The sequence below is a fragment of the Yarrowia lipolytica genome, chromosome 1E (assembly GCF_001761485.1).
Source record: "Yarrowia lipolytica chromosome 1E, complete sequence".
NCBI lineage: Eukaryota > Fungi > Ascomycota > Dipodascomycetes > Dipodascales > Yarrowia > Yarrowia lipolytica.
The window spans coordinates 4,127,594-4,155,158 of record NC_090774.1 but is presented as its reverse complement, the minus strand read 5'-3'; the positions used below and the strand labels follow the sequence as shown (position 1 = coordinate 4,155,158).

General features: G+C 49.8%; 12 protein-coding genes across 12 annotated transcripts; 5 read left to right on the top strand and 7 right to left on the bottom strand.

Annotated features, from left to right (window-relative positions):
* Window positions 1–2,260: 2,260 nt before the first annotated feature.
* YALI1_E41514g (uncharacterized protein) lies at window positions 2,261–3,723 on the bottom strand (the record flags this gene model as incomplete). Its single annotated transcript, XM_504793.2, has 2 exons — window positions 2,261–3,583; window positions 3,637–3,723. 2 exons carry the CDS (start codon window positions 3,721–3,723, stop codon window positions 2,261–2,263), a joined length of 1,410 nt encoding a protein of 469 aa, XP_504793.2.
* A 1,443-nt stretch (window positions 3,724–5,166) lies between these two features.
* Window positions 5,167–5,465, top strand: YALI1_E41498g (uncharacterized protein; the record flags this gene model as incomplete). The annotated part of the gene is made up of 2 exons (XM_068283196.1): window positions 5,167–5,267; window positions 5,312–5,465. 2 exons carry the CDS (start codon window positions 5,167–5,169, stop codon window positions 5,463–5,465), a joined length of 255 nt encoding a protein of 84 aa, XP_068139297.1.
* Window positions 5,466–6,920: 1,455 nt separating this feature from the next.
* YALI1_E41480g (uncharacterized protein) lies at window positions 6,921–7,516 on the top strand (the record flags this gene model as incomplete). The annotated part of the gene is made up of 2 exons (XM_068283195.1): window positions 6,921–7,128; window positions 7,179–7,516. The coding sequence occupies 2 exons, from the start codon at window positions 6,921–6,923 to the stop codon at window positions 7,514–7,516; spliced, it is 546 nt and encodes a 181-aa protein (XP_068139296.1).
* Window positions 7,517–10,119: 2,603 nt separating this feature from the next.
* YALI1_E41436g (uncharacterized protein) lies at window positions 10,120–11,535 on the bottom strand (the record flags this gene model as incomplete). Its single annotated transcript, XM_504792.1, has 1 exon — window positions 10,120–11,535. One exon carries the CDS (start codon window positions 11,533–11,535, stop codon window positions 10,120–10,122), a length of 1,416 nt encoding a protein of 471 aa, XP_504792.1.
* A 1,496-nt stretch (window positions 11,536–13,031) lies between these two features.
* Window positions 13,032–14,291, top strand: YALI1_E41421g (uncharacterized protein; the record flags this gene model as incomplete). The annotated part of the gene is made up of 1 exon (XM_504791.3): window positions 13,032–14,291. One exon carries the CDS (start codon window positions 13,032–13,034, stop codon window positions 14,289–14,291), a length of 1,260 nt encoding a protein of 419 aa, XP_504791.1.
* A 247-nt stretch (window positions 14,292–14,538) lies between these two features.
* YALI1_E41399g (uncharacterized protein) lies at window positions 14,539–15,235 on the bottom strand (the record flags this gene model as incomplete). Its single annotated transcript, XM_504790.3, has 2 exons — window positions 14,539–14,952; window positions 15,047–15,235. The coding sequence occupies 2 exons, from the start codon at window positions 15,233–15,235 to the stop codon at window positions 14,539–14,541; spliced, it is 603 nt and encodes a 200-aa protein (XP_504790.1).
* A 579-nt stretch (window positions 15,236–15,814) lies between these two features.
* On the top strand, window positions 15,815–16,771 carry YALI1_E41393g (uncharacterized protein; the record flags this gene model as incomplete). Its single annotated transcript, XM_504789.1, has 1 exon — window positions 15,815–16,771. The coding sequence occupies one exon, from the start codon at window positions 15,815–15,817 to the stop codon at window positions 16,769–16,771; it is 957 nt and encodes a 318-aa protein (XP_504789.1).
* Window positions 16,772–17,933: 1,162 nt separating this feature from the next.
* On the bottom strand, window positions 17,934–18,459 carry YALI1_E41367g (40S ribosomal protein eS27; the record flags this gene model as incomplete). The annotated part of the gene is made up of 2 exons (XM_002143064.3): window positions 17,934–18,179; window positions 18,457–18,459. 2 exons carry the CDS (start codon window positions 18,457–18,459, stop codon window positions 17,934–17,936), a joined length of 249 nt encoding a protein of 82 aa, XP_002143100.1.
* A 184-nt stretch (window positions 18,460–18,643) lies between these two features.
* YALI1_E41360g (uncharacterized protein) lies at window positions 18,644–19,111 on the bottom strand (the record flags this gene model as incomplete). Its single annotated transcript, XM_068283194.1, has 1 exon — window positions 18,644–19,111. One exon carries the CDS (start codon window positions 19,109–19,111, stop codon window positions 18,644–18,646), a length of 468 nt encoding a protein of 155 aa, XP_068139295.1.
* A 486-nt stretch (window positions 19,112–19,597) lies between these two features.
* Window positions 19,598–22,648, bottom strand: YALI1_E41325g (uncharacterized protein; the record flags this gene model as incomplete). Its single annotated transcript, XM_504788.3, has 1 exon — window positions 19,598–22,648. One exon carries the CDS (start codon window positions 22,646–22,648, stop codon window positions 19,598–19,600), a length of 3,051 nt encoding a protein of 1,016 aa, XP_504788.3.
* Window positions 22,649–23,671: 1,023 nt separating this feature from the next.
* YALI1_E41315g (uncharacterized protein) lies at window positions 23,672–25,624 on the top strand (the record flags this gene model as incomplete). Its single annotated transcript, XM_504787.3, has 1 exon — window positions 23,672–25,624. The coding sequence occupies one exon, from the start codon at window positions 23,672–23,674 to the stop codon at window positions 25,622–25,624; it is 1,953 nt and encodes a 650-aa protein (XP_504787.1).
* A 243-nt stretch (window positions 25,625–25,867) lies between these two features.
* Window positions 25,868–27,487, bottom strand: YALI1_E41276g (uncharacterized protein; the record flags this gene model as incomplete). Its single annotated transcript, XM_504786.1, has 1 exon — window positions 25,868–27,487. The coding sequence occupies one exon, from the start codon at window positions 27,485–27,487 to the stop codon at window positions 25,868–25,870; it is 1,620 nt and encodes a 539-aa protein (XP_504786.1).
* Between the last annotated feature and the right edge of the window lie 78 nt (window positions 27,488–27,565).

Sequence of the window (27,565 nt, the reverse complement as noted above, 5' to 3'; positions counted from 1 at the left end):
GTAGTCGGGTCACCTCTGACGCTCTCCACTAGACCCTGTTCTTGTTTGAGACACACCTATACATATACATTAAAAACAGTAGTAGTAGCTGTCATTTTGTATACACAGCAATATGCACAGACAACAGGATGCAGACAGGTGTCGTCACCTTTTGCCAACCCTTGCAGCCAGGTATATGTCTATGATGCCCTCCCCATTGTTGCGGTAGCTTCCTACCTCTGAGTTATTACCAGGAAAGGGCTCAATTTACAATTTACAAAGTGTTACTAACCTGTGTGGACCGCCTTGTGGAGTTTGTGTGTCTTCCATCGATCTCCCTTGTGAAGCACGTTCCGGTATGATGAGTGACGATCATGCCATTACTATGCTTGACTAACTTGTGGCATCTCTTCTACATGACCAGACATCGGAAGTGCTTTTTTTTGTCGCCCCCAAACTCACCGGCGCGTCTCCTTGGTGCAACGTGAATCACCAGAGAGTCACGCTCGAGTGCCTCGTCGGGCCAAGTGCAACCTAGAAGAGGTGCTTATCGCCATTAGGATTTTAAGCGTGGATGCTGCCTATGGCCAGAAACTCTCTTTAACCTAATTTAGGCGTTTGGGGGATCATAAATGTTCGCTTTATCGAACGGGGGACGTTTATGGGGCCGCCCAGAGGCTGCTGAGAGCGACTCCGGTGCCAAAATGATGCAAAATGGGGCGAAAACAGGGCTCTCTTCGATCTCGTATTCCGGCTGTTTCTGAGTATCCCAACTCAAATCTTCTGTGCAACGGTAAGCCCTATTTGGATGTTCCGATATGCATGTTTCTGGTTGTCTCGTCTCGAATCTTGATGCTTGAGACTAATCCATTCTTCTTTATGGGCTCTTTGTGCTCGCGGCCTAAATATAAAAGCCAAAATCTGAGATACGCACCTCGCCAAAGCTGTGTGACTGGCTGAACCCCATTAGACTTCAAGGTAGACTGTCTAGAGTGCAAGGTTACTGCAGAACCGATGTCAATCCCCACATGAGGCCCATTTACTAATATTGACTAACTGTGGGTGTAAGCTCGTCGCACGCATGCCACGTCTTGGCGATAATGGGGAGGACCTCCTATCTTTACGTTGCCAAACTGCACCCTCTCAGTCGAGTGGAACAAGTGAGGTAAATCGGCGCCTGTCTCATTTGCGCCTGAAAGCTAGTGTGGGACACAGTAGCTCGTCACAGTACGTGGTCGACGTCTACTGCATCCTTCGCAGAGTGCGTCCGAGTGTTTGACACACTAATTGGTCTCTTTAGGTGGTCATTACAGACTGTTATGGGGGTGGAGTGAATAGCTGGGCGAATGTGGACGCTAAAAATCTGATCTTCACAGGTACCCTTGGGCAAATCAACTCTATCGATCGGCCGGTGGGAAAATAGCCTACTAGTAAACTCTAGAGAGGGAGTTGGCTCTTGCTGTTATGAAACCGAAGATCTAAAAGAAACGCCTGGACGCAGGTATCTCCACGAATTTGTGCCCACCTTTATTTGGCTACTGTACAGTCTTGTGAACCCACGATCTTCGTTACATATTCAGAGTTTAGATTCGAGCTTGCGCACAACCTCTCCCCTCCATTATTATTTTGATACACGAAAAGTCATTTGATAATTTTGGCTGCTTAGCCGACAGACTTCCATTGTGGCCTCAGGGAAATGAGAGGCCCTTTGGCTCTAATTTGGTGTGCTTGAAATGACCGAAATCCTCTCCCCTGTGCGTCATGTGAAAAGTTGGGCTAGCCGGGTGCATCTTGTCCATTACCCTTGTGCCCTCCCCAGACGATTAAAACCAATCTTTTTGTCCTTTTTCGGGATTGCGCACATCACTGGACTAAATCTTGCGATCAAGATCTGGTTGATTTGCCCTGCAAATGCACTCCCGTGCAGCAGCGGTGGTTGCAAGACAAGTCCAGTTGCATTGCACCACCAACCTGTTTGAAGCAGGTAAATAGAATACTTATCTGAAACCAACAAGGGTGGGACGCTTTATTGTAGGCCTTCGCTCTATTATTGGAATTATCACGTTTCAATGGCGTGTCGTTTCGCGTCGAACCCTGGAAATAAATCACGCCAGAAGGGCCCTTTACGGGTTTCCACTGTTTTGTTTCATCATTTACGGTGATGTGGGTAACATTGGTCGCATGATGAGGGTTGACTCAAATGCAAACCTGGGGACAAGTACATACTACAGACTCGTGGTTTCAATTATTGCGTGTATAAATTATAGAATTGGTTCGCCTATCAAGTGCTGAGAGCCGGCATCTGAGTTTCCCACTGGGGAAGGTCCAGCCAGTCAATGCTAAAGTCCCACATTTCGCACTTGTCAATGTGGTTTTGTAGAAGGCCCGCCAGTTGCTGCAGAGCGGGGAACTGCTTGAGAATGTCGACAATGGTCTTGAGAGTCGAGGTTCCGCAGACATGGAGCTGAGAAGAAGAGAGCAAGCCGAGGCGGTTGTTGAGTAGTTCGCCGAACTTTATCAACGCCTGTTGAGACGACCCGGGCTTCCTTAGAAACTGCAAATACTGCTGGATGGCGATTTTGGCAACGTGACAGTCCATTGCAGCTCGCTGTTGTGGCTCCATGGTGACACACTCCGACGTGGCCGGGGCCTTGTGTTCCTGACCCACAGTAATCGAAGTATGCCATAAAAGAAGAGAAGTGACCTGGTAGTTGTAGGAGTCGAGACAGATGTGGGCCAGATGTCCAATGTAAGGTGGGGACATGAGCTCCAGCAGAATGTAGTTGGGTGGTTCGCTGGAGAGATGGTGAGCACCTGCTTCGTGTCGCAGGTTGGTTAGTACACAGTTGACTCGCTTGCGACGAGGGGCGTTGCGAGAGTTATTTTCGTGGCAAGACACCACAAGCTGGTAGTATGTGTGGGCCTCGCTGAGGTAGACCATGGCCTTGTTGCGGTTGTCGAGGGCGGCCATGGCCATGTGCAGAAAGATAGAATCACAGACAGAGTCTATGGTGACATTGTCGTTAGTAGAAGAGACTCTCTGCATGTGCACCTGCTGGATTTGAGACACCAGAGCGTCTTTACTGACGGCATCACGTGCAGTCTTGAACTTGTGGGTCATGTTAGCGAGTCGAAGGCCCTCCAGTAGGCAGTAGTTGTCGTCCCCAAGGTCCACAATCGGCAGCTCTGTGTAAACGTGTCGGAAGTAATACACCAGTTCATTGATAAGTATGGGGGACATGGGAGGGGCGGTCATTGGTGACGAGCCTCCCCAGGGAGTTGTGTTTCCGAAGGAATAGGAGCCTAGGTCTTCGTCGATAATGCTGCAATTGGAGGTTTCGGGACTGCTGAACACCTCGTTGGGTTCGTCTTTCTTGACAAAGCAGAGATGGGACTCTTCTTCGTTCTCAAAGTGCTGGAATACAATCTCCTCGGTGATCTCCCAGGGCTGGTCCAGAGCCAGCTTGCGCTTTTTGGTGGAAATCTTGGGACCCTTTTTCTTGGACATTTGGTTGTATGTGCAGCACAGAGAGGCCTGAACACACTTGTCACAGGGCTTGAAGATGCCATTGTTTGGTCGAATGCCTTGTTCGATATTGGGACACTGGTGTTAGTGGAGCAAACTTGTGGGGCAATTGGTGAGTGATTGGTACTTACTTTGATCTTGCGAACTCTGCAACTGTCGCATGCCCTTGGCTGTGAGTTGTTATTCTGCTTGATCTTGAGGTTGATGGCGCCAAACATTGGTGTGAGCTTTTGATTGTCTTCGAGCAGCCTGACATAGAAGGGACCTGGCGACTATATAAAAGCTGGAGCGGCGAGAATTACATCTGAAGCCACTACAAAGGTTTCGGGTTGGACGCGCGAAACGAAACAATGAACACCACGCACACAAAGGGCCTCCAAAGCTGTTTGATTTAGCATATGACAAGGTTATATTTTGTGGATAAATAGAATTTTCCAACTTTAAAAACGCAAAGTTGACCAGTGATGGCACTCTAATTTCACTAAGATTTATCCACACAAGGTTTGGGCGCTGGAAGCGAAAAACTGAGTGCGAGCTGAAACAAATGAGCTACGTAACGCAAAAACACAAAGTGATAACGATCGTTTGACATCTTGCTTGTCCATTTGTCACAATTTCGCAGAACCCCATCATCCAGCAGAGGTCTCCCTATAAGCGATCACGCCAAGGATGGCACGGCAATAAACACACACAATGCAACCCTTACAGTAGACTCGCTGAGAGGCTCGCAACTACAGTACACCTGCTTCTAAGGCTATCTAAAGCAAGCAAATATGAGACGGATTTTATAGGACCTCGGCATGACCACGCGTGCTCTCGTGGCGACAGCTCCACACACAGGGTCTCAACTGGTTTTCCGTACCTACAGCTCGCCATAGGAGCCAGTTTTTGAAACGCTATATCTATATCTTGACCACCAGCCCGATTATCAAACACACCTTTATTTTGGGGGTCTATATTCTCACTACTTTTACAAGGTAGCAAAGATAGGAGTGCCCGGCAGTTGATATTCATGATATTCAAGCTGACACGTATCTCGTCGCCGTATGTGATCACAACTGCCTGCCAAAACCTCTAAAGTTAACCCGGGCGTTCCGTCTTCTTGTTGATGTGGTGTCAGGTTTCACACCTGAATACTCGCGAGAAGCACCCTGCCTCAAGAGGAGGCGATACTTTGCGTACAAATAATAATGACAATAATAACAGCCACATGTTTCGAATTGCTGCGGGCTCTCTCAATTGTCTGCCACTGCAGGGTGACGTGTCTCACTGTCCATTGACATTTGAAAGACTGAGCGACATTGAGAGCGGAGTTATAGATACGAGTACTCGAACAGATCTGGGAAGAAACCGAAAAGCTTTGAGTCGTCAACTGTCACTTCCAAGCCGGCTTCCCGTGTTAAGGATGACTCCGTGGATGCTCTCTGGGAAGGAGCACATTGTCAGCAACTATTCCAGTTGTTTGGAACTATTCCAGTTGTTTGGAGCATGCTGGCGGCCTCCAGAATGGCTTAGATCGTCCACACATGTCCCATGTCGCAGGAGGGTGGTTATGCCGGGATTTACGTCTGTTTATGATCTAGTGTTTGGTGGATGCTTCTCCGTCGCGTCTCCAGAGGGCTGGTATATACCAGATAACACGGTGGAGTAAAACACTCGAAATGGAAGAGACAAGGATCGGGGATTACGCTATGTCAAACAAGCTTACAATACGAGTCAAATACAGTATGAGCCTAACGCAACGGGAGTGTGCATTGGGCCGGTGACCGTCTGCGTCCGCAAACATGACGGAATGCCATAGAAAAGAAGATCAGGTACACGGCAGAAGATCAGGTACACGGCAGGCGGTCGAGATGGGCCTTTGGAGTCGTCGCGGGGCCGTCTGCGGAGTACAGATAGGTCCGAGGCTTATCAGAATGGGCGTCTGAAATCGACCTACTGTCGTCCGTGTCTGTTTTGAGTCACGCCCTCCCCTTTCGGAACGGTTAGCAACAGGGCGCCAGAGATGCGGAGCCGTTTTGTTTCATTGTGAAATCTTCGCTGTTGGTGTAATTATCGGATTCAAATATTATGGGCAGCGCTTTGTTAGTTCTTGTGAATGTGTAACGGCGATTGCAGACTGGCGCGCAACTTGCCCTTTTGGACCCAGACCTAACCCCGTATCTTTATAGACTACCGGTACGCTAATCCCCCCCCTGTCAAAGGCAATGTCCACAGACAAGAGACGCACAAAGAACAGCCATCGACTGTATACATACAGTACAACGGTGAACTAGAACAAGAGGAAAAAAGCCAGAATCAATGGCAACGGGCTAATTTCCACCATCTACGTATTTTGTGGGCTTCTAGGTTTCGCTTAAAATCAAACCCCAACTGGCCCAACTCTCACATCAGCCTGGGATTATCCGAGTGTAACTTAATTGATATACTGTCTGTGAAACCTTTTTGTTCCGATCACCCGGGCCCTTCAAGTCACGACTCTCATAACACTTTAGGCTGGACTCTTTCATTAACGGACCTCCGGAACTGGGTGGCCAGCCAGGCCGTATAAGACCCCTTTCGCAGGTGCACAGATGTGTGCTCTCGCCCCCAACTGCAGCTCCCCAAGGACAATGGCACAAGCCTATTAAAAAGTGCTCATTGATGCAGAATAGAGCTGTCCAAGGTTCAGAAATATGTGCAGGATAAAAATGGCAGGACCTGGCGCACTTGATCTCCGATTCCTCCACCTGAGGAGCTGGGGGGAGTGGCCCGGAAAAAGAAACGAGCCGTGCGGTGACGATGATTTGGGGCACAGACGGGATTCTCAGGAGTATACGTAGAAGAAGCAGGTGGTTTAAAGAAGACACTGATATACGAAGGAACAAGAAGAAGCAGACGAAGAAGAAAACAAGAAGAAAAAAAGAAGACTACTCACACGTCGGTTGGCTGTACTTACTATACGTAATTACGGTATGCTGCACGTTTGCCCTGTGTAAACGGCGGTGAAGAACAATGGCGAAGCCTCTCTGGACTACAGAATTGCCGCGTCGACCTCGTTCCTGTGCTCCTTTTTTTGTATCTGGGCTTTTTTGCATATTGCAAAGTTCAAGCTCCAGTCCCCCAAACAACCTTAGCATGGGGTGAATCGATGGACTTGTGCTTGTGGGTCTGGGGTCTGCGATGATCCTGAATAAGACAGGCTGGTCTTTACCGCATGTGTTTCACAACAAAAAAAAAAAAACAAGGTCTCAGATGGCTTCCCCTGATCTACTGGGAGCCTGATTTAAGAAGGCACCCGTCGGCAGGGGACCCCTGATGTGTGGCATACAAGTGCACTAAACAGGACGTTGCCGGGCTTCTTCCCGTTAATTCTAGAACCCCAGCTAGCCTACGTGTCTATCCCACAGTTTAATTTTCTTACCGAGGTTGCGACATGGTTTCGACCTCCAATTCCACGTGCAGAAGAGCGGGATCTCCATTGAAACCGTTGGACCGTTCGGAAGCTACAGCAGAAGTACAGTACCGTGTCTTTGGGCATCTCGCTGTCACCTGCCAGCAGCAAAGAGAGCGACGGCAAGCAACTGGACCTGGTGGACCCACAAAAGCAATGACTGTCGTCAGTCCTGGTTATTTAGACCCCTGTGATGGACACGAACATCTCTCCTCTTGGCGTAGTTAAATGGTTGCCAAGTTCTTCACCAGAGTGGAGACCTTTCTTGCTTTCTTTTTACAGTGTATTACAAATACACTAACAGTAGGTTCAGCAAGTTACGAGGCTGCCAAGCTACAGCCTTATGCCTAGCCGGCAAACAAGAGAGCTATGCCAGGGCGACGTATGGAACATTACCCGGCCGGACCAAACATGACGTAGGTTATCATCTTTTTCGCAACGTTGTTGAAATTAAACTAACGCGCCCACTGGCAAAAGCAACGAGCTTTTGTTATGTCATCGACACTGGCCCTTTGCAAGACATGCAGAAGTCGCAGGGCTCGATCATTGCCGACCTCTGTGCCTTGATGGTGCAGTAGGGATCGAGGTTGAGACGGGATCTGGTCTGACAGTCGTGTTCGTAATGCTCTCTGTCCCTTTAGACCGGATGAAACCTATAAGGCCGATCTCCTCACTGGTAAGACAGGAATACGAGCCAACGTCGCTGTGAGGGTCCCCAACAAGACCTTTGCTGATAGGTAATCAATAGGAGCTGCTGCTGATGCGGAAAAGACTACCCCATTGGAAACCACGTGGGGAAGCACCTGCCGCCTGGTGCTTGAAACCACCAAACAAGCATCACCCACACACACACACAAGACCATTGTTTGCGATGAGCAGCAGCCCCCGTGGAGTGCAGAGCAGTCGGTGGTATGCACATTTGTTCGGCTGTCGGGAACCTTGTGCCATAGATGAACGTTGCCCGTCCCCCCTTGGCAATGAGATGAGATGAGCTTTGTTTTGTGTGCATGACCTCCACCGGTGTATGAGGGTGTGCTTCCCGGTGCTGACGGGCCCAATTCTGTCTCGGTTCTCGGCTTGTTGACGATTCAGGTCATAGCAATCTTTCTTGTCTCTCTTTCTCTCTCTCTCTCTCTCTCTCTCATCTCACGATCAATTCCCTCTCCCTTTGCTCATTCTCCAAACGGTGTTTTCTAGGTTTGCTTGTTGCCATCTCTATTTTCACTATCACATGATACATTAAAGCTAATCCCAGTGCAACAAGCACTTTTCACAACTGCGCGTGCGTAAGGTTAATTAGGCTACAATAGATGGTGGGACACTAAAAAAAAGCACACAAAAAAAAGGGCCAACAAAAACAAGAATTGGTTCTTTGCAGGACCCCCTAAACCTGAGCATAGTATACGGAAATTGATAGATATTGCCTTTTGCTCTTCTCTTTGCTCTCTCACCTGTTGTTTTTCGCCTGTCTTCGGTCCTTCTTCGGAACAACAGTTGCATCCTGGGGCTGTGAAATGCGCCCTGATGATGGAAGCGAGAAATGCAAACCCGGCTGTGCAACGTAAACGGTTTCATAAACCCCCGAATCGAAATAACGATTGCTTGCGTGGCTCCCGATGCGATGAGATGAGATGAGATGAGACAAACGACTTGTTTGTGTTTTTGTTTTTGGGGCCTTGTTGCTGGATCCCGAGTCAGTCTGCGAAACGTTCTTACTAATCCGACTACTGTACTGTAGGTACTGTAGGTACTGTAGTGAAGGTTGGTTCGCTTGCACGCCAAGAAGTGTTAATTTGCAAACAGGACAACAGTAAACCCCATAGAACAGAGCTATAGTTGGGGCGTGTCTAGCTCCCCTACCACAGAATGGTTGGGTAAATCCAAAAGACAGACAAAGAATTATGCACAATATCCATAATATTCGCCCCAAAAATGAATTATTCTCTCCTGCAGAGCCAATATAATTCCGAGACCTTATTTTGTTTCCGTGATGCACGTAGTCTAAAAACATGCTTGATGTTGACCCAGCTAATCCAGCCATTGTTAGGACGGATCATTTGTTCTTATTTTTTCCGCAAAAGTGGCCCAAGACGCCTCCTTCGGAAAAAGTAGGAACTCGGCCTTTGAACAGCAGCTGACAGGTACACTCCCAATTGTGCACTCTTTTAAATGCCAAGTTGGAGTCGGCAGACAGATGCCATGCGAGATGCATGTATGAGTTTACATGCTTGTATGTGGGGATGTATTTTTCTCCGTTCATCGACCCTTGTTAGAAGTATATTCGAGCGGATAAGTAGAGAATGTTCCACATGATAAGGGGGGAGCTTCTGTCCTTGTGTAAAAGGGGGCTGCAATACGGCTGAAACCACTACAGTAGTTCGTTGTTCGCAGGTGATATCCACCAAAATTAGGTTTGGGTGAAAAATAGAGATTGATAAGAGTGCACCAAGTGTCTCATAGACCCATTCGCCAAACCATCCACCGCCGATATCGGTAATGAAACGTAATTTCGTCCATTCTCACTGACTGCGTAGTACAGCAGATATGCCGAGGTACCTACAAATACTGTAGACAGCTGAGGGATCAAGAGTTGGAGCCTAACCTTGAGAGAGGCCCAAGAACAAACGAAACCGAAAAGAAGAATAAGTATACTTGTAGCTGGGCAGCGTACACAACAAAGCCAAGCATAGCAGCATGCAAACTGGCCCAAACTCTGCTTGAACATGCTTATGCAACTACAGTACTTTACTGTAAGGGGAATCTGTGCCTTGTAGAATGCGTCGTGGAAGAAGACGCATGTGCAGCTATGAGGTTAAGCGCATGAGCAAACCACCCAAACACAGTTACACACGACTTGCGTAAAGAGCTCCCTCATTGGGATCCCGCAAAACAAAGGACTGGCGACTTGAGCGTTTTACCGTTGGAGACTCGGCCATATGGAACGTACATACAGTTCAATCTGATACCAGTACATACAGCAGATACTCACTCACATTCACACTAAGACTGTATCTTCCAAAAGAGCTACCATGGCTGAACAGGCAGAAAGATGCCCATAGATATCCCAATCTGACTTGTATTATATATGTACTGACGTTTGCTGTGTGATTACTTGTGAATGCGAGCCGCGCTATGAGCTATAAGTTATGATAATCTCTACCTGTAAGGTGGTGCCTTGGCTCTACGCTCGGCCCCATTTGAACATGCGACACCAGTAGCCTGGCATGACGAAGCTAGGGTCCTCCTCTCGCTTCGCAACCATCTGCCGTCTGATTGCATATTCTCTCATGACGAATGCGCTCAGAATCGAAAAGAAGAAAGCCACCGAGGAGTAGACAATGGGCCACAGGTAAGGCTTGTCTCCGTCTCGGCGAATTTTGATAGCAACGACTTCGGAAAAGAAACCCGGGATGGACATTCCAACCATTCCCATGCAAGACAATGTCTGGAAACTCGATAGCCCCGCAATCTCAGCAGCTATAGGGCCAAGACCGACCCACACTGTGCCAAGGACAAAGCCATTGAGGATGGAATACGCGATGTACATGCCGTAGGAGTTGGCCGGGAGCCACAGAGCGTACTCCAGCACAATTACCAGCACCGCAGAGAGAATCACAATGTTGACACGTCCGTATCTGTCAGAAAAGTGGCCAATGAAGGGCCGTCCAAAAGCCATGAATGCAGAAAGAAGAGCAGAAATGTTGGTGGCCTGGTTATCGGTCAAGCCGGCAGCTTTGGCAGCTGGAGACATGGAGTAGAGCATCACCACATAGCCCGCCAGCGAGAAGAAGACCCAGAGGAAGTATGCATTGGTCTCGACTTGCTTGAGGAACTTGAAGTCCCACACGGCAAAGGTTGGTTTGACTTTTGAGATTTCTCGGATCAGAATCACTGCTGTCATGTTAATGACAAAAGTCATGATTGCAGTAGCTCTGAAACACCACGCCAGGCCCCACTTATTGATCCACTCCTGTGCTGCCAGCATGATCAGCACTCCTCCGATACCTGACCCCGCCACTGTCAGGCCATTTGCCAGCGATCTCTTCTTCTTGAACCACTGTGGAGGCACTGTGACGGCCGGAGCAAACAGGAAAATGATTGCCAGTCCCATCAACAGACCCTGGGACACATAGAGGTGCCAAATGTGAGTGGCAAACGAGGCCACAATGCAGCCTGCCAATTGAAGGAACGTTCCAATCAGCAGAGAGGGCTTCAGCCCGAGGTTTCTGATAGCCAAGTTGGCCACTGGGGCTGCCAACAGACCAGCTCCAATGCCAATTCCTCCAATGTATGCATAATCGAGTGGCGTTGCCCCTGGAAACACATCATAGGAGAGGTAATGTGCGAGGAAAATGCCATAGGCCGAGTTGAGGCCCCATCCCGTGCCACAGACGCCCATGGTGCATGCAACACAGACCCATCCGTAGCCTCCGTCTGGAGGTTCGACCTGATCGGGCGGCAGATCGGATTCTTCTCCCTTTTCCAGGTTCGAAGGAGACATGATGGTGCAGATTTCCGTCTGTCCTTCGTTGGTTGAGTCCGCAGACTGTTCTTCAAACACTCTTGTCTGAAGAATGCCTGGGTTCTTTTCGTCCATGTCGGTTTATGTCGTGTTTTCAGTACTGTACCCCAGTGTCGCGGCGACCCCCATCAACTCATATATAGCATGACTCTTGCAGAGCGTGATAAGCTTTTGGAGCAACTTGTGGAGTGTGTGGATTGGTGCATTTCTGTGGTGGTTTTTTCCAGCGATTTCAGCCCTGGTCGGTTTCCAGCTGCCCAATTCCTTGTCTCCAGTGCATACAGGAGCTTGGTATGTCCGTAATCCAGCCGTGCAAAACTCTGTTGGTGTGGGGGAAGTTGCAAGTCATCGAGCTAGGCCTTTGTCTGGGATGCGGGGTCGGAACTTTTGGATCCGGGCCCCCCACTTGGAGGTGAGTTGTAGGGTATCTACGGTCGCTTAAAAACGACATTATTACGGCGGTCGCGGAATTAACACGTATTATCGGTGGTGGGGGTCACCAACCCTCTGCCCAGCCCGTTAGCCACAGTGCACCGTTGGCCCGTAAACGCAGATCATACTGGAATTGGTCGCATCTAGTGAGGCGCGCGTCCATTGGTCCGTGTTGGAGCGTCAGTACAATCACCAGTACAGACCTGATAAATGAGGATAACGATGAAGAGAGATTTTATAGATGGATTCTGGAGACGACGTTTGTGGCTGGCACGGGTGTTTCCTCTTACGGTTACTTGTAGCTCCCTCGGCAACGTCGTAATATTCCTCGCTCCAAGTGCACTATTATGGCAGCAACGTTGGGTTCGTATAACTGAAGATAATGCAGGTGAGCCAAGCGGTTGACCTGGCTTTTTTGAAAAAGTGGTGCAGACTTGTGTTTTGTGGCGCAAGCTGGATTTTTGCATCTTTATAAATACCGCCCGCTTATCCCCGCCGTCGCTCCTCTGGTCTTGTACAGTATTTACTGCAGATCACTTTGCACGGCTCAATGGTGGACGCTGCATTTGCCACTCGCCACTCCCACCTTATCTCCGTCGCGACGGACTTGAGATGCATCGAGACAAATGTCACCAGGCAAGACTACGCAGCCACATGGACTTTCGAGGGAGCAGCTTACCATCTCGTAGAGCATTAGGAGGCGCAATAATGGTGACTGGGCAAGTATTACCGGTGTGACGCGAAACAAACACGTCCCAAAGAAGATCAAAGCCTCACTAATAAAAGCCAGGAGAGACAACCCTTGATTCACCCAAGACACGTGTGGTAATTACTAGCTACAGCAGATCGGTGTGCATAGCTTGGATGGCTTGTGATGGTGATATAGCCAGCTATGTGGCTCTTATGGCTGAAAATAGACCTCCCATACACCAAAGAGACGTCTCCATCAACAATGCGATACATCATCTTATCTCCACTTGCCACGCAGGTATTTGTCACCCTTCATTTAAGTCCGCCTATAACGGCATTTAGTTAAAGTTAACTATCGCCACCGCCCATGCGGGTCCCAAGTCGATAACAGATAAATTGACGCGACCTGGCGGGATCATAAAAACTATTTCTCGACACGAAAATCTCAAATGTCGGAACTTGAAGAGACCAGAAACGTCCGAATGAAGCGGTTCCCGTACAAGGAGGCGCTGCGACAGTGGTGGAACGCGCCCTCGGCCGAGAAGGCCGAATTCGACGTTCTGTCCATGCTCCCCTTCTTTCCTAAGCCCGATGCCACCCGAACAGCAACGTCCAAACTCGTCGACATTGGTAAAAACAGATACATCAACGAGTTCCACATCCAAAACACCACCAATGGAACCCCCCATCGCAACCTCGTCATGCTCCACGGCTACGGAACTGGCCTGGGGATCTTCTTCCAGAACTACGACCAGATCTCCTCTACACCCGATTGGAACGTCTTCTCTCTTGATCTACTCGGTCTAGGCCGATCCTCAAGACGGCCCAAATTCAAGATCCAGACCTCGGACACAGACAAGAAGATTGTGAACGAAAAAACCGGCGAAGTCGTCTACCCTGCGGTGATCGAGTCAGAGAACTACTTTATCGACGCCATTGAGGACTGGAGACAGGTGCGCAAGATTGAAAAATTCACTCTTATGGGCCACTCCATGGGCGGCTACCTCGCAGCTGCCTACGCCTTCAAGTACCCCGAGAGAGTAGAAAAACTCATTCTGGTGTCCCCCGTAGGTGTGGAGAGATCAGGAGACGTGGAGGTGGACGATTCGGCTTCTCTTCTGCAAGGAGCCAAAGAAATTGCCGCTCAACCTGTTCCCGACGAACGTCTGTTCCCAGCCATCACCCACGACGAAGGCATGAAGGTCCATCCTGGCGCTATCCCTCCCCAGGAGAAAATCCACTGGCTTATGAAGTATCTGTGGACCCACCACTACTCGCCCTTCATGCTGATCCGACAGGCTCCTCCGGGAGTAGGAGTGCGTCTCATGTCAGCCTGGTCTTTGTGGCGATTCCAGGATCTCAGCGAAGAGGATCGAATGAAACTCCATCTGTACTCCTACAAGCTCATGGACAGCAAGGCGTCTGGAGAGCTGGCTCTGACTCGGCTTCTCAAGCCTGTAGCACTGGCTAGAATGCCTCTACTGGATCGCCTTGACAAAATCAAGTGTCCCACCATGTGGATGTACGGAGAGAAGGACTGGATGAATGCCGAGGCAGGAGCCGAGGCCACCCAGACTCTCAACCGAAACGCCAGCAATGAAAACAACACCCAGAGCGTGTTCAAGCTGGTCAAGAGAGCAGGTCACCATATTTATCTTGATAACACCCGAGCGTTTAACTCTCTGATTGTCGACTTTATGACCCGATAGAGTACATACTGTACAGAATGTACACTCACCACGCCACGCTAACTAGAACCCCTGACAGCTTCACAGTATATTATATAGATTAGAATACACAGATTAACACGAGGAATAGTAATAAACATCCCCAGATCCACTATGGTACTTGTACATCACCATATCTTACACGTCATAATACGCCCCACGGCGGTGAAACACCACACTACACGAAATGCCTCGCACTTGTAACCAATGAACATGTATTTTTATCCCATTAAACCAAAGTCTTGACCTCAAAGAATCGCTTAAGGTAGTAGATCTGGAACAGAGAGTTGACGGCAACAACACCCAGCTGCAGAATGTTCCACCACTTGACTCGGGCGTTTGTGGACTCAGCAGTGTTTCGGTGGGTTCGCTCTCGAACAACAATGTAGCTCTGTTCGTTTCGCACCTCCTGCACAACCTGGTTGAGCTTGGCAATCTCCTGATCCAGAGCGTCGTCGGTCAGCTGGTTGAGATCAATGACAATGACACCATGCACGTTGAAGGTCACATCCTTGGTACCAATGCCGGAGAACTCATTGGAGAAGCAGTACTCGTATCTGCCGGGGACCTGGATGGGCACCTGGACGTCTCCGTCAGGAACCTCGTGCTGCTTGACAACCTGGTTTCCATGGGGGTCGTTGATCTTTGTTAGTTGTATGGCACGATAATTCGACGCGTCACGCGCCGAAAACGATTCAATCCACCATTCCTGCCGTCCCTTTTCATATAATACTCACCACAAAGTCGACAGCAAGCTGTCCACCGGCCTGGGGGTCTCGGTTTCCGACCTGGAAAGACACGGCCAGAGTGTCACCCTTCTTGACATCCTCGTAGAAGCACTGTCGCTTCCAGGGCAGCAGGAGCACGTTGTGAGCGCTGACCACGGAGGCCAGCGCCAGAACCAGAAGACAAACGAGGAACTTCATGTTGTGTTTTGTGTTGGTGTTGGAGGAAGATCAAGGTCGCAGTGCACAGGATACAAATGACACGTTAAAGGATTCCCAAACCTAAAAACGCGAGCAAGCGTAATAGTGAATTTGAGAGTGGAGACTGTGAAGGGGGACAGTACTTGAATACAAGAGCGGAAAATTGCTTAGGACCGGAAAAAACGAGTTATAATCCAATATTTACAAGACAGGCATGTTTTTCTCCAAGAATTTGACAGGTTACGAGTATTATTGAGATCACTTGTACATACTCCTCACCCAGACCAAACCCATACATACCCAATAAGGTGTATAGTATGTACAAGTACAACATAACATAACATATATACCGGCTACGAGTAGCTAGCAATATACAAAATGATCGACTGTGCCGAAAATCCCAATCTCTATCACGCGACATTCCGTGTCTCATTGCGTTTACTGTGCGTACACCCTCCAGAAATCACATTCTCCCAAACCTAACCCAGATTTCACGGGAGTATATACCTCATCGCATGACATCAGCGGTGCACCTCCAGCAGAAGTACAGTACATCACCACCCTAACAAGCACGCAACCATGGGATACGGCGAGAAACTGGCCTTTCGAAACGATCTGGGTGGCAACCACTTCACGCTAGCCCAGCCTCGAGGAGGCAAGGGTCTAGACCCCAGCTTTGTGCCCCGGCAGAAGCCTGGGTTCATCACAAACACCGCCAAACGGGCCATTGCATACATTTTCGTTTTTTCGCTCATTGCCACCGTCATGTTGATGCAAATGCGAGACAACTCTGATCCAAACGAGCCCGAGCTGGCTCTGGTCAAAAAGAAGCCTGCTCCGTTGAGAAAGGACCCTCGAGAGCAGGAGGTTGTGCTGGGGAAGCCCAAGCCCAAGCCCACTGTTGCTGCTAAGAAGGAGGATGCCAAAATCAAGGTGAATGCTCGAAAGGGAGCTCCTGCCGCTGACCCTGCCCAAGTGCCTGAGAAGGCTGAGAAGCCTGCCGCCAACTCCAAGGACACAAAGCCTCTCAAGTCTGAGGCTGGTGGCAAGGCTGTTAAGGCCGACGAGGCTGACGAGGTAAACAAGGCCAAAACCCAAAAGAAGTTGCAGGATCTGGAGGAGGAGCTGGAGGAGCAGGAAGAGGAGGAGGAAGATGACCTTGAAGAGCTTGAGGACTACATGGATGCAGACGATGCCGCTGGGGCCGCTGAGGCTCGAGCTGGGGCTGCCACTGGGGCTGAAGACTCTAACGCCAGCCCCACCGACCTGGCTGAGAAGCTGGGCAAGAAGCGGCCGGCTTCCGATGCCCAGGCCAAGGCTATGGAGGCCAAAAAGGTTGAGGACGCCAAAGCCGCCAAGTTCAAGGATGAGCGTGCCAAGCAGGATAAGGTCAAGGCCCAGCAAAAGCAGGTACGAGATGAAGATAGCGAATACGAGGAGGGAGAAGAGGGAGACGAGGGTGAGGGTGACGAGGAAGAAGAAGAGGAGGAAGAAATTGAGATTGGAGATGCCAAGATTGCCAAGGCCTTGTTGTAATTAGTAATTTATACGTCATATGATAACTACTGTTGTTTTGTGTAGTGTTGTGTCTCTCAGATTGTGTGTGTACATACTGTACAATGCTGCACTCACCTTATGCTGTATCATACTTAGAATTCACGCAAGGTTCGTTTTAGTAGTGCTCATTATCTCTCGCGCCATGGTCATGTTCCTCATTCTCGCAGCGATTACGATAGGCTTGCAATGGCTTCCGGAGGTTTTTCCACGTCTCCAGCTCTCGTCCAACTACTATCTGTTTCAGACCATTGAATGGTGGCTCAGTCTGGTAACCTGTGTGACGCTGTTTGTGGCGATTGACATACGGCTGGCTCATGTGTTTCCGGCCGCCAGTCTCGTTGTCACGGGCTACGCAAACTACCACAAGCACCGGTTGCTCGACCTGGGGGTTCTGATTCTCAACCGACTCAAGAAGGGCTTCTTCTACCACTTTCAACATAATGGTGTTTGACGTGACACCACTGGAGACTACTGCAAGGCACGGCCAAGCAGTCCAGAGAAGGGATGAAGAGACATGTCAGAGATAAGCAGGCCAGAAATAAGAAGGTCAGAAACAGACCCTGGATATTATTATTTCGGGTGACACTGGCAGCTTTATGGCCTACTCGTAGCTATCGTTAGCTATGATGCCTCAGCACCACAAAACTGCACCCAAACATCCTCAACTACGGCGGTGTTGGAGCAGTCACGTGGCCAGACACCGAATGTACGGGGTTGGTTCCCATGGTGAGCATTTCCATTGCCTTGTCTAAGTGATGAGACCCTGAATGACCCCCTATCACATACTACTTACTGTATACTGTATTTGGCTCACAGCAGGAGCACGTGACCAAACACGATATAACCACCACATTACGACATGACACCACAGTTGCGGGATACCGCCTTCTCGTATGTACCTTCAATTCATCTACTACAGTATTTATTTATTCTTCAATATAATTCATTCCATTTATTATGTCTTGGGCTGTACTACTGTAGCTCTGGTACCCCGTGTCACATGTACACATAATAACACAGCATACTACAGTCTCACTACAGACAGCTTTCGTATTTCAATCAAATCGAGATTTCAAATTTTCGTATGTATTTCAGTCCACCCCCTCTTTTAATATTTTAGATGCTCCTAAAGGATCTGCATTTACTTTCGTCGGAAAGAGCAGCCCTCAGTGAGTCGGGCCTTACCGCCGGTGGGCTGGCAAAGGACAGTGGAGCAAGAGCCGCAGGTCACAACGGTCTGAGCGTGAGAAAAGACAGTAGTGATGTTGATGCAACCGGGGCACTTGACGTCCATGAAGAAGGATCGAGGCTGGGGGACAAGAGTCTTGAGCTTGTGCTTTCGGGCCTCAGACTGAGGAGAAGGGTTGAGAAGATCTTGAGTAAGAACCTGAGTTAGTAAAAATGTCTGAAAAGCGTCGTGTCGGAAGGAATGGAGCAGCAGGAGATGATGAAGCTGCCATAAAGGGCTTCGAATGACGTGTCGATGAGGTGGCAAATCCTTGGTGATGATAACGTCGTTTAACCATTCCCGTCAAATTTTTCATGTCGTTGTGAGCTCCAAACTGAGCTCTTCTGAAAGAAATATTCTCAATATCGCTGTGGAAAATCCCCCTATCGCCCTCCTGCTCCTAGTGCTCTCCGTATCATATAGCTTCAGCACTCACCATTTTGCTTTAATTCGTTCGTTTCGTTGATGCGACGGATGGAAAAAGAGACGGTATAAGAGCTTTCAGCACATCCAGAGGGTCGGAAGTCTAATTCTTCCAAAAGCGTAAAAGACAGTCACAGAAGTTGCCAGAAAAAGTCAAAATGTCATGTGACTATGCATAATACAGGCACATTGGGGGGACTTTAGGGTACCAAACTGTTGTGTTTGAAAAGCTGGTTAAAACGGTGGTATTTCTGGGCGCAAAAATCGCCCATATTGAGATTATTTCGCAAATCCTCCCCTGAGCCCGTTTCCAGAACCTGCTTTGACCCCCGAAAATTTTTCTTCTCTCTTGAAGGCGGAGATGCCTCCAGTGGCGACTGCATATTTAATGCACGTGGGGGTCTCATAACCATTCCATTGGGACCCTTGGGGTTCGAAACACGGAGTTGGAAAAAGCTGGAAAATTCCAAAAGTTCCGGATCTTCCGGACGTAAAAAAATGGACCCTCCAGGAACAATCCTGGGTAATCCACGTGTTTCTAGGATATCTGTGTGGATTCTACGGGCCACTGAAGTGTCCCCACCATCACAAGCACAGTTAACATTCAATATGCAGCCCTGATGCCCGTTGGCTGTGTATATGCTACTAACCATCAATCGTATGTACATAGTGGTGACAAGTTCTACAGTCGTGATCGGCCGTATTCGTAGATCGAGGAAATGAAATTAATGCGGAGCAACCTAAAGATATGTACGTAACCCCCTTCTACAGCCGCCCATATCCTCCAATAACCTCCGATCGTCTCCCACAAGAAAACCAGTTCACTTCACACGCCCCATCTAATCACATCCGCGCCCCCCCCCTCCCCCCAACCTTGTCTGTGCACTTTTTACGACAATCACGAGCGGCCATGCCTGGTTCATGTGTGTGAGTGGAACTCAGTTTTGGACAGCTCGTGAAGTGGACGGCTAGGCTGCTTGAATCTGTGTCCATAACTGCCTCTCTTGGTAGCTACAGTGCTGTACAGTATGTATCGATCTCTTCAGTCGCCCTACAGTTCTATCTCCAGCCAAGCTACATCTCTAAACACACATTGATCATAACATCTATATTTATTTTTATGTACTCAGCTGACAGTTTCACCTTTCTTTGTTTCACTCTGTAACCGCCTCCTCCGACTCTGCGGCTCGAGGTTTCATCTTCACTCGGAACTGCTCAATAGTGTGTTCAGGACCGGGCTCTCGACAACTTTCAATCGCACACATTCGAGCCAGATCCTTGTTGTCCCAGTAATTGGAATGAGCAGTGATCATGGACACGTACTGGTTCTCCAGAGCTCCGGTAAGAGGCACAATCCAGTCAATCTGACCGTTATCATTGAGACCCTGCATCTGTTGCTCGGCCTGATGCTCCCGAGCAAAGTCTCGCTTCTGCAGAGGAATAGACTTGGGTGGCGAAGAAGTCAAATTGCCCTCTCCAATCAGAGAACCACCAATCTCCACACTAGCATTCATAGGTTTCACAGGAGTGGGTGTAAAAATGGGCACCTCGTCCTTGGGAGAAACTTCCTGGGGAGAGAAGGGGCCCGAGGTGGCCATTGGGCTCTTTTTGTGCTCGGTTTTACGGGCGTTGGGCGAAAGGGGAGACTTGGGACGGCTGCTGAAGATGCCAGAAAGTCGAGAAGACATGGATTTGTCGGACTTTGTGGAGTCTGATCTAGGCCGAGGTTTCAGAGACCCCTTGACTTCGGAAGCAGAGAATTCCTCGAGGTCTTTGGTGTCTGTGGCATCCTTGGAACCTTCAGAGAGGTCCTTGACAGCCTTAACACCCTTATCAGACTCCTTCTCTTCCACAGAAGGGGTTCCTGAGGGACTCCAGAAGGGGAACTTGACGGGGAATTTGATCCACGACTCGTCTTCTCCCTCCAAGGGAAAGTTCTTTTCTGTGGGAACATTGGCTGTCTCAATATTCTCAGCCAAGTCAGTATCAACAGTGGGATTTAGGAGATAGGCAATGGGATCGGAGAAGTTGATGACATTGTAGAGGTTTTTAACGGCCAGGCATCCGTATTGGGGTCCGTTCTCCTCAGATCGAGCCTTGAAATTGGCGTTGTGAAGAAGCATGAAGAACCCAACTGGAGAACCGACCAGAAACAGATTTGAAGTGTTGAAACAAAAGTTGGGGATCTTGTGTGTCTTTCGCTGGAACAGGGGAGGTACCTTGAGGTCCAGGGTGACGTCAGGCGTCTCCACGTCTTGGAAATCATCCTTTTCCACCTTTGTAGGCTGGAAAGAAAGCAGGTCCAGAGCAATGACAGATCCCAGAGAATGGCCAATAATATGCACGTTGCCATGGCCGTTCTCTCCATCAAACCCAGGATTGTGCTTGCAGAAAATGCGGTATATTCGGTTGGCTTCTGTGGCAGCAGCATGCAAAAGAAGAGGTCTATGATGAGACATGTAGTAGGGGATATCGAGAAGGACGTCTCCAATGAGCCCTCGCACGGAGGGAATGGAATTGACAGTAATATCCTTCAGTGAGTACCCTGAAGAACCGGATTCTCGGTGCATAGAGCCCAGCTCTTCAAAATCAACAAGTCTTCTCCAGTTTATGGGCAGAATAGCAATGGAGTTTTCATCCTGACGGTCTTCGGGAAGACAGTGTTTGGTTCTGGGCGACTTGAGCTGTTCCTTGACCAACACTCGGAAATGATTGATGGCAAAAGTGAAGGTGAAAGATGCCACTCTCTCAGACAGTTTCTGACCAATGCCATGAAGCACAAAGATGAGCTGCTTGATCTTGGCATACTCGTGATCGAGTGCGTCGACTTGTCGGTCGGGAAGGGTCTTGAACTTCTTGTACTCGTCCCAATCGTAGAATCTCTGTAAGGTAACATGAGATCCAGGAAGAGGTCTGCCCTTGAGAAGAGAGGTAGCCAACAGTGCTGTACTAGGAGCAGTTCCAAACAGATTGAAGTAACTGGGCAGCAGAATGTGGGCCTTGGGAGTCACTTCTGTCTCTCCTTCAAACATAGCACAGGGAGAAAACACCACAGACACGTCAATGGGAGGATCTTTGGCGCCATCCTTGACCTTGTAGGTGAAAGAGTGTTTGAATCTGCACTCTGCCTCGGGGTTGGAGATGGCAGCTTCAAGCTCTTCAACGTATTCCGACGTCCAAGGCTTGATTGATTGGAAGGCTTCTTCTAGATGACGCTCTAGGGATCTCTCAACTGGTCCAAGAGTCGATCTGAAGAACCACGTGCTTCGGCGCACGTTACAGACGTCTCCAACTGTGCGCCAGTAAAGAGGCATGCAGATATGGCCCTCTTGAGAGAACTTTGCAATATAGAGACGGTTGATTCCAACCACAGTTTCGGGATCCTCGGTGCCCTTGCAGTCATCTTCTTCGTGAATCTCAGACTTGTTCACAGGGTAGTCATCTTCGTTGACACCAGGAGTCTTATCGGCCGAATAGATGCCATACGCCTTTTCCAGAGCATTGATATCAGCAGGAGCAAACGCACTCCAGGACGTGTCAGGTGCCAAGTTGCCAGTATAGCCGAGCGCAGAAAACACGGGCGGCTTCAGCGGAGGCAGTTCGTCTGTGTCCCTGAGCGATTCCACTACTGCAGCTGTTTGTGCAGTAGTGGTTCCGGTAGCCTTCTGTGCATTAGACACAGCTTGGGCCTGGGCGGCAGGAAGTTCAGCCAACGGGTCATACAGATCAACCTGAGCATCGTAGAAGAACCATGGTCGAACCACTGGCTCGTCCTGGGAGATGATCTTGGTGGTCATGGACGCCTCGGCCTCTGCCTCGGTGACTTCCTCCGCGACTTCCTCCGCGACTTCCTCTGCCTCGGGTACGTCCCCAGGCTTTGATTCGTCCTCTTCTTCAACCTTCCCAGCCACGGCGGTGATCTCCTCAGTGCTGGTTTCCTCCACAACAACCTCCACGTTTCCACTGATCTCCACTCTGGTCGAATCATCCGTCAGTCCAAAGGTGCTGAGGAACCTCTGTTTGGGTGACATGGGTGCTGAGATGGCCTTGAGTTGTCCCGAAAGAGACCGCTGGTGGTTCTTGCGGATGGTGACTGGTTCTAGCAGGGGCTTCTCTGTGTCGTTAGTTGCCATGGTTGTCTGGAAACAGAAAATTGGTGGTTTGTCGAACAGGCCCTCACTGCAATTTATCTGAGCACGGGCCATCTATTAGTTGCTTGCAGATGGTATGCACCAGAGAGTCTCACCTAAAAATCCGGGGCGAATATTTTTAAGAGGTATGTTGTGAGACGAGCTGAGGGGAAGGGGGGTTGGTAGGGCGTGATTTCGGTCTGCCTTCGTCTTTTATTTCAAAAAACAAACACACTAAACCCCCACTATCAGTAGATGTAGATAACAGCCACCTACCAAAGGCACAGGTTTGCGGCACACGGAGATCTAAAATCTCGGTTCTCTGCATACGCGGTATGTATGTCGGAGACTAATTTTTGCGAGCGCAGAGTTTTGGACGTTGAAGATACGTTTATTTTGCGGGTTGGTGCCCTGAACCTGTGCTTATACACGTTTGGCGTGTCGGAGTTTTCTTTTTCCGGCGACTTTCCCCTGCTCTTTTGCTTTCTCTGCCTCATTTTTCCCATATCTAATTTTTTGCCACTTGCCACTCACCGCCTCGGTATTTTCTGTTATCAAACCACCCAACGTGTGGAGCCGAATTGGGACTCGGGTTAGGAAACCAACAGGCGTTTTGACAGTTGGAGTTCGGGGCTGGGTGATCAAGTGTGTGTAAAGTCGTCAGTTCGAATCTGATTCTGGAGTGAAAATTGGAATTTAAAAAAACCTTAGTTGGGGGCTGAGTTGACCTCGGATCCCAACGATCATCGTTTAGGTCGAGTGAGTCGTTTACCAAATAGACTTTTCCATTACAGTAGGAGCACAACACAACAGAAGTGGAACGATGACCAGTGAGAACATGAAGGCGGAGGGGTATATTGGTGCCAATTAACTTGTGGCACGTGATATCATGTGTAATTGTGCCTGAAAATCAACCCCAATCGCATATATCGCCCCTAATCAATGTGTTGTAGCTCAACACTGTCACACCCCCACTTCGCGGTTGGGTGTTGGGAAAAACTAAACTGAAATTAGGTTGGTGACACAAAGTGCGTCTACGTCTCTCTTATATTGGTCCCACATCTCTCTTTTTTTCCCCCTTAACTCACCTCATCAGACATGTCTGCCAACGAGAACATCTCCCGATTCGACGCCCCTGTGGGCAAGGAGCACCCCGCCTACGAGCTCTTCCATAACCACACACGATCTTTCGTCTATGGTCTCCAGCCTCGAGCCTGCCAGGGTATGCTGGACTTCGACTTCATCTGTAAGCGAGAGAACCCCTCCGTGGCCGGTGTCATCTATCCCTTCGGCGGCCAGTTCGTCACCAAGATGTACTGGGGCACCAAGGAGACTCTTCTCCCTGTCTACCAGCAGGTCGAGAAGGCCGCTGCCAAGCACCCCGAGGTCGATGTCGTGGTCAACTTTGCCTCCTCTCGATCCGTCTACTCCTCTACCATGGAGCTGCTCGAGTACCCCCAGTTCCGAACCATCGCCATTATTGCCGAGGGTGTCCCCGAGCGACGAGCCCGAGAGATCCTCCACAAGGCCCAGAAGAAGGGTGTGACCATCATTGGTCCCGCTACCGTCGGAGGTATCAAGCCCGGTTGCTTCAAGGTTGGAAACACCGGAGGTATGATGGACAACATTGTCGCCTCCAAGCTCTACCGACCCGGCTCCGTTGCCTACGTCTCCAAGTCCGGAGGAATGTCCAACGAGCTGAACAACATTATCTCTCACACCACCGACGGTGTCTACGAGGGTATTGCTATTGGTGGTGACCGATACCCTGGTACTACCTTCATTGACCATATCCTGCGATACGAGGCCGACCCCAAGTGTAAGATCATCGTCCTCCTTGGTGAGGTTGGTGGTGTTGAGGAGTACCGAGTCATCGAGGCTGTTAAGAACGGCCAGATCAAGAAGCCCATCGTCGCTTGGGCCATTGGTACTTGTGCCTCCATGTTCAAGACTGAGGTTCAGTTCGGCCACGCCGGCTCCATGGCCAACTCCGACCTGGAGACTGCCAAGGCTAAGAACGCCGCCATGAAGTCTGCTGGCTTCTACGTCCCCGATACCTTCGAGGACATGCCCGAGGTCCTTGCCGAGCTCTACGAGAAGATGGTCGCCAAGGGCGAGCTGTCTCGAATCTCTGAGCCTGAGGTCCCCAAGATCCCCATTGACTACTCTTGGGCCCAGGAGCTTGGTCTTATCCGAAAGCCCGCTGCTTTCATCTCCACTATTTCCGATGACCGAGGCCAGGAGCTTCTGTACGCTGGCATGCCCATTTCCGAGGTTTTCAAGGAGGACATTGGTATCGGCGGTGTCATGTCTCTGCTGTGGTTCCGACGACGACTCCCCGACTACGCCTCCAAGTTTCTTGAGATGGTTCTCATGCTTACTGCTGACCACGGTCCCGCCGTATCCGGTGCCATGAACACCATTATCACCACCCGAGCTGGTAAGGATCTCATTTCTTCCCTGGTTGCTGGTCTCCTGACCATTGGTACCCGATTCGGAGGTGCTCTTGACGGTGCTGCCACCGAGTTCACCACTGCCTACGACAAGGGTCTGTCCCCCCGACAGTTCGTTGATACCATGCGAAAGCAGAACAAGCTGATTCCTGGTATTGGCCATCGAGTCAAGTCTCGAAACAACCCCGATTTCCGAGTCGAGCTTGTCAAGGACTTTGTTAAGAAGAACTTCCCCTCCACCCAGCTGCTCGACTACGCCCTTGCTGTCGAGGAGGTCACCACCTCCAAGAAGGACAACCTGATTCTGAACGTTGACGGTGCTATTGCTGTTTCTTTTGTCGATCTCATGCGATCTTGCGGTGCCTTTACTGTGGAGGAGACTGAGGACTACCTCAAGAACGGTGTTCTCAACGGTCTGTTCGTTCTCGGTCGATCCATTGGTCTCATTGCCCACCATCTCGATCAGAAGCGACTCAAGACCGGTCTGTACCGACATCCTTGGGACGATATCACCTACCTGGTTGGCCAGGAGGCTATCCAGAAGAAGCGAGTCGAGATCAGCGCCGGCGACGTTTCCAAGGCCAAGACTCGATCATAGATCTAGGGTGATAGAATATATAGCAGTAGATTATTACAGCAATAGATTTATACTTCAAGTACAGTACATACGTCCGGATACGTTATTACCCCTCGATGAGTTATAGATGGGTTTATGATAATTAAAAGCACCAGAGGTGTGGTCTATCATACAAGAATGTTGAATTCAATAGATGATTGGACGTTAAACTATATGGAGTACGAGACGAAAAGATCGTTGATAAATACACACATTTTTTCGTGTTCACATAGCATGAGAGAACACCTCCATCATCTTGAGAGCCAACTCATCATTCCATCGAGGAGTGACGATCTGGAGACCCACAGGAGCATTAGCGTAAGTCTCTGGAGAATACAGATCCTGGTGGGCCTTGTCGAGATCGTTACGGGGAGTATAACTCTCGTCCTTCTTATCACTCTCCTGCACCTTACCAATGGGCATGATTGTAGCAGGGTAGTCAAGCAAATTCCACACACAAGTGTATCCCCAGTACTTTGTTGTGTTTGGCACAATGGCAGCTGATGGAACTGTGGGCATGATCACCACGTCCACTCCCTGGTCCTTCCAGTGCTTCTGGTATGCTGTCTTGTATTTGTTTCTGACGTCCTGCGCGGCGTACAGAGACTTCACCGAGTGCTCAACACAGTTGGGGTTTTCGAGGGCGATCATCTTGGTCTGGTCAGTGGCCTTCTCGCCCGAATTGGTGAGAGCGTCTTTTAAAAACTGACCACCGTCGGGGAAGTAAAGACCTGTGATTATCTTCCAGGCCTCTTCGTGTTGCATGGGGGTGAAGGGCTTGAACTTGACAGTGAACGGAAGCTGGGCCTTTTCCATTTTGGAAATGAACTCCTTAATGGCTCTCTCAACTGGGGGGTGGGGCTTGACGTGTCCATCGTCGAGAAGATAGCCTACAGTGACCTCCTTGGGGTTGACAGGCACCCAGGCAGACCGCTCGGCAAAGGTATCTCGTTTCCAGAGCTCCAGGCTCTCGATAGACTCCATAAAGAGAGTGATAAGATCTGCCGAGGATGCCATGGGACCTACGACACCGGCAATGGCGTTGTAACCTGGTGTCAGGGAGTCTGCACCAGTAATAGGCACTCGTCCGTTTGTAGGTCTGTAGCCATAGATGCCACAGCAGGCCGCAGGCACTCGAATGGAGCCTCCAATGTCGGACCCCAGACCGAGATGAGACGCTCCAATGGCAATCATGGCACCCTCGCCAGCGGAAGAGCCTCCAGAGGACAAGCTGGTGTTGTGAGGGTTTGTAGTAAGTCCGTGCATGGGAGAGAAGGACTCGATAGACATGAGAAACTGAGGCGCGGTGGTTCTGCAAAATGGCACACATCCCAGCTCGAGAAGACCGTTGACCAGTACTGCGTTGTCGGTCTGCATGTTGTTGATGAGGTCGGGGTTCTCCCAGTGAGCAGCCCTGCCCTCCAGGGCATACAGCTCTTTGATGGACAAGGGGAAACCGTGGAAGGGACCCATAGGTTTGCCATTCTTCTCCATGTACTCATCGGCTTTTTTAGCGTACATGAGTGCGAGGTCGGGGAGGAACTCGGTGCAGCAGTTGACGAGTTTCTGGGCCACGACTGCGGCTCTGCAAAAGACGCCTGCTACTGGGACTGCCTTGAGAGTGCCACTCTTGAGTTTCTCCAACAGCTCCATGGGTGGGATCTGAAGGATTTTGCGGTCATCATCGCTTACCAGCGACAGGAAGAGAGGTTTAGCATCAAGCGGAATCTCGTCGGGGACCTTGAGATCGGCGACTTTGAATGGGCTGTCGAAGACCTGGTCAACCAGCCGCATTGACTCGTCTCGTCGGGCAATGTAGGTTTTTCGGGCCTCGTAGTCGGTCATTGCAAAATAAGGGTGGTGATTGAGATTGTAGTAAGTGTTGCAGTGGATCACTGAGTGACTGATTGATAAGTTACCTGG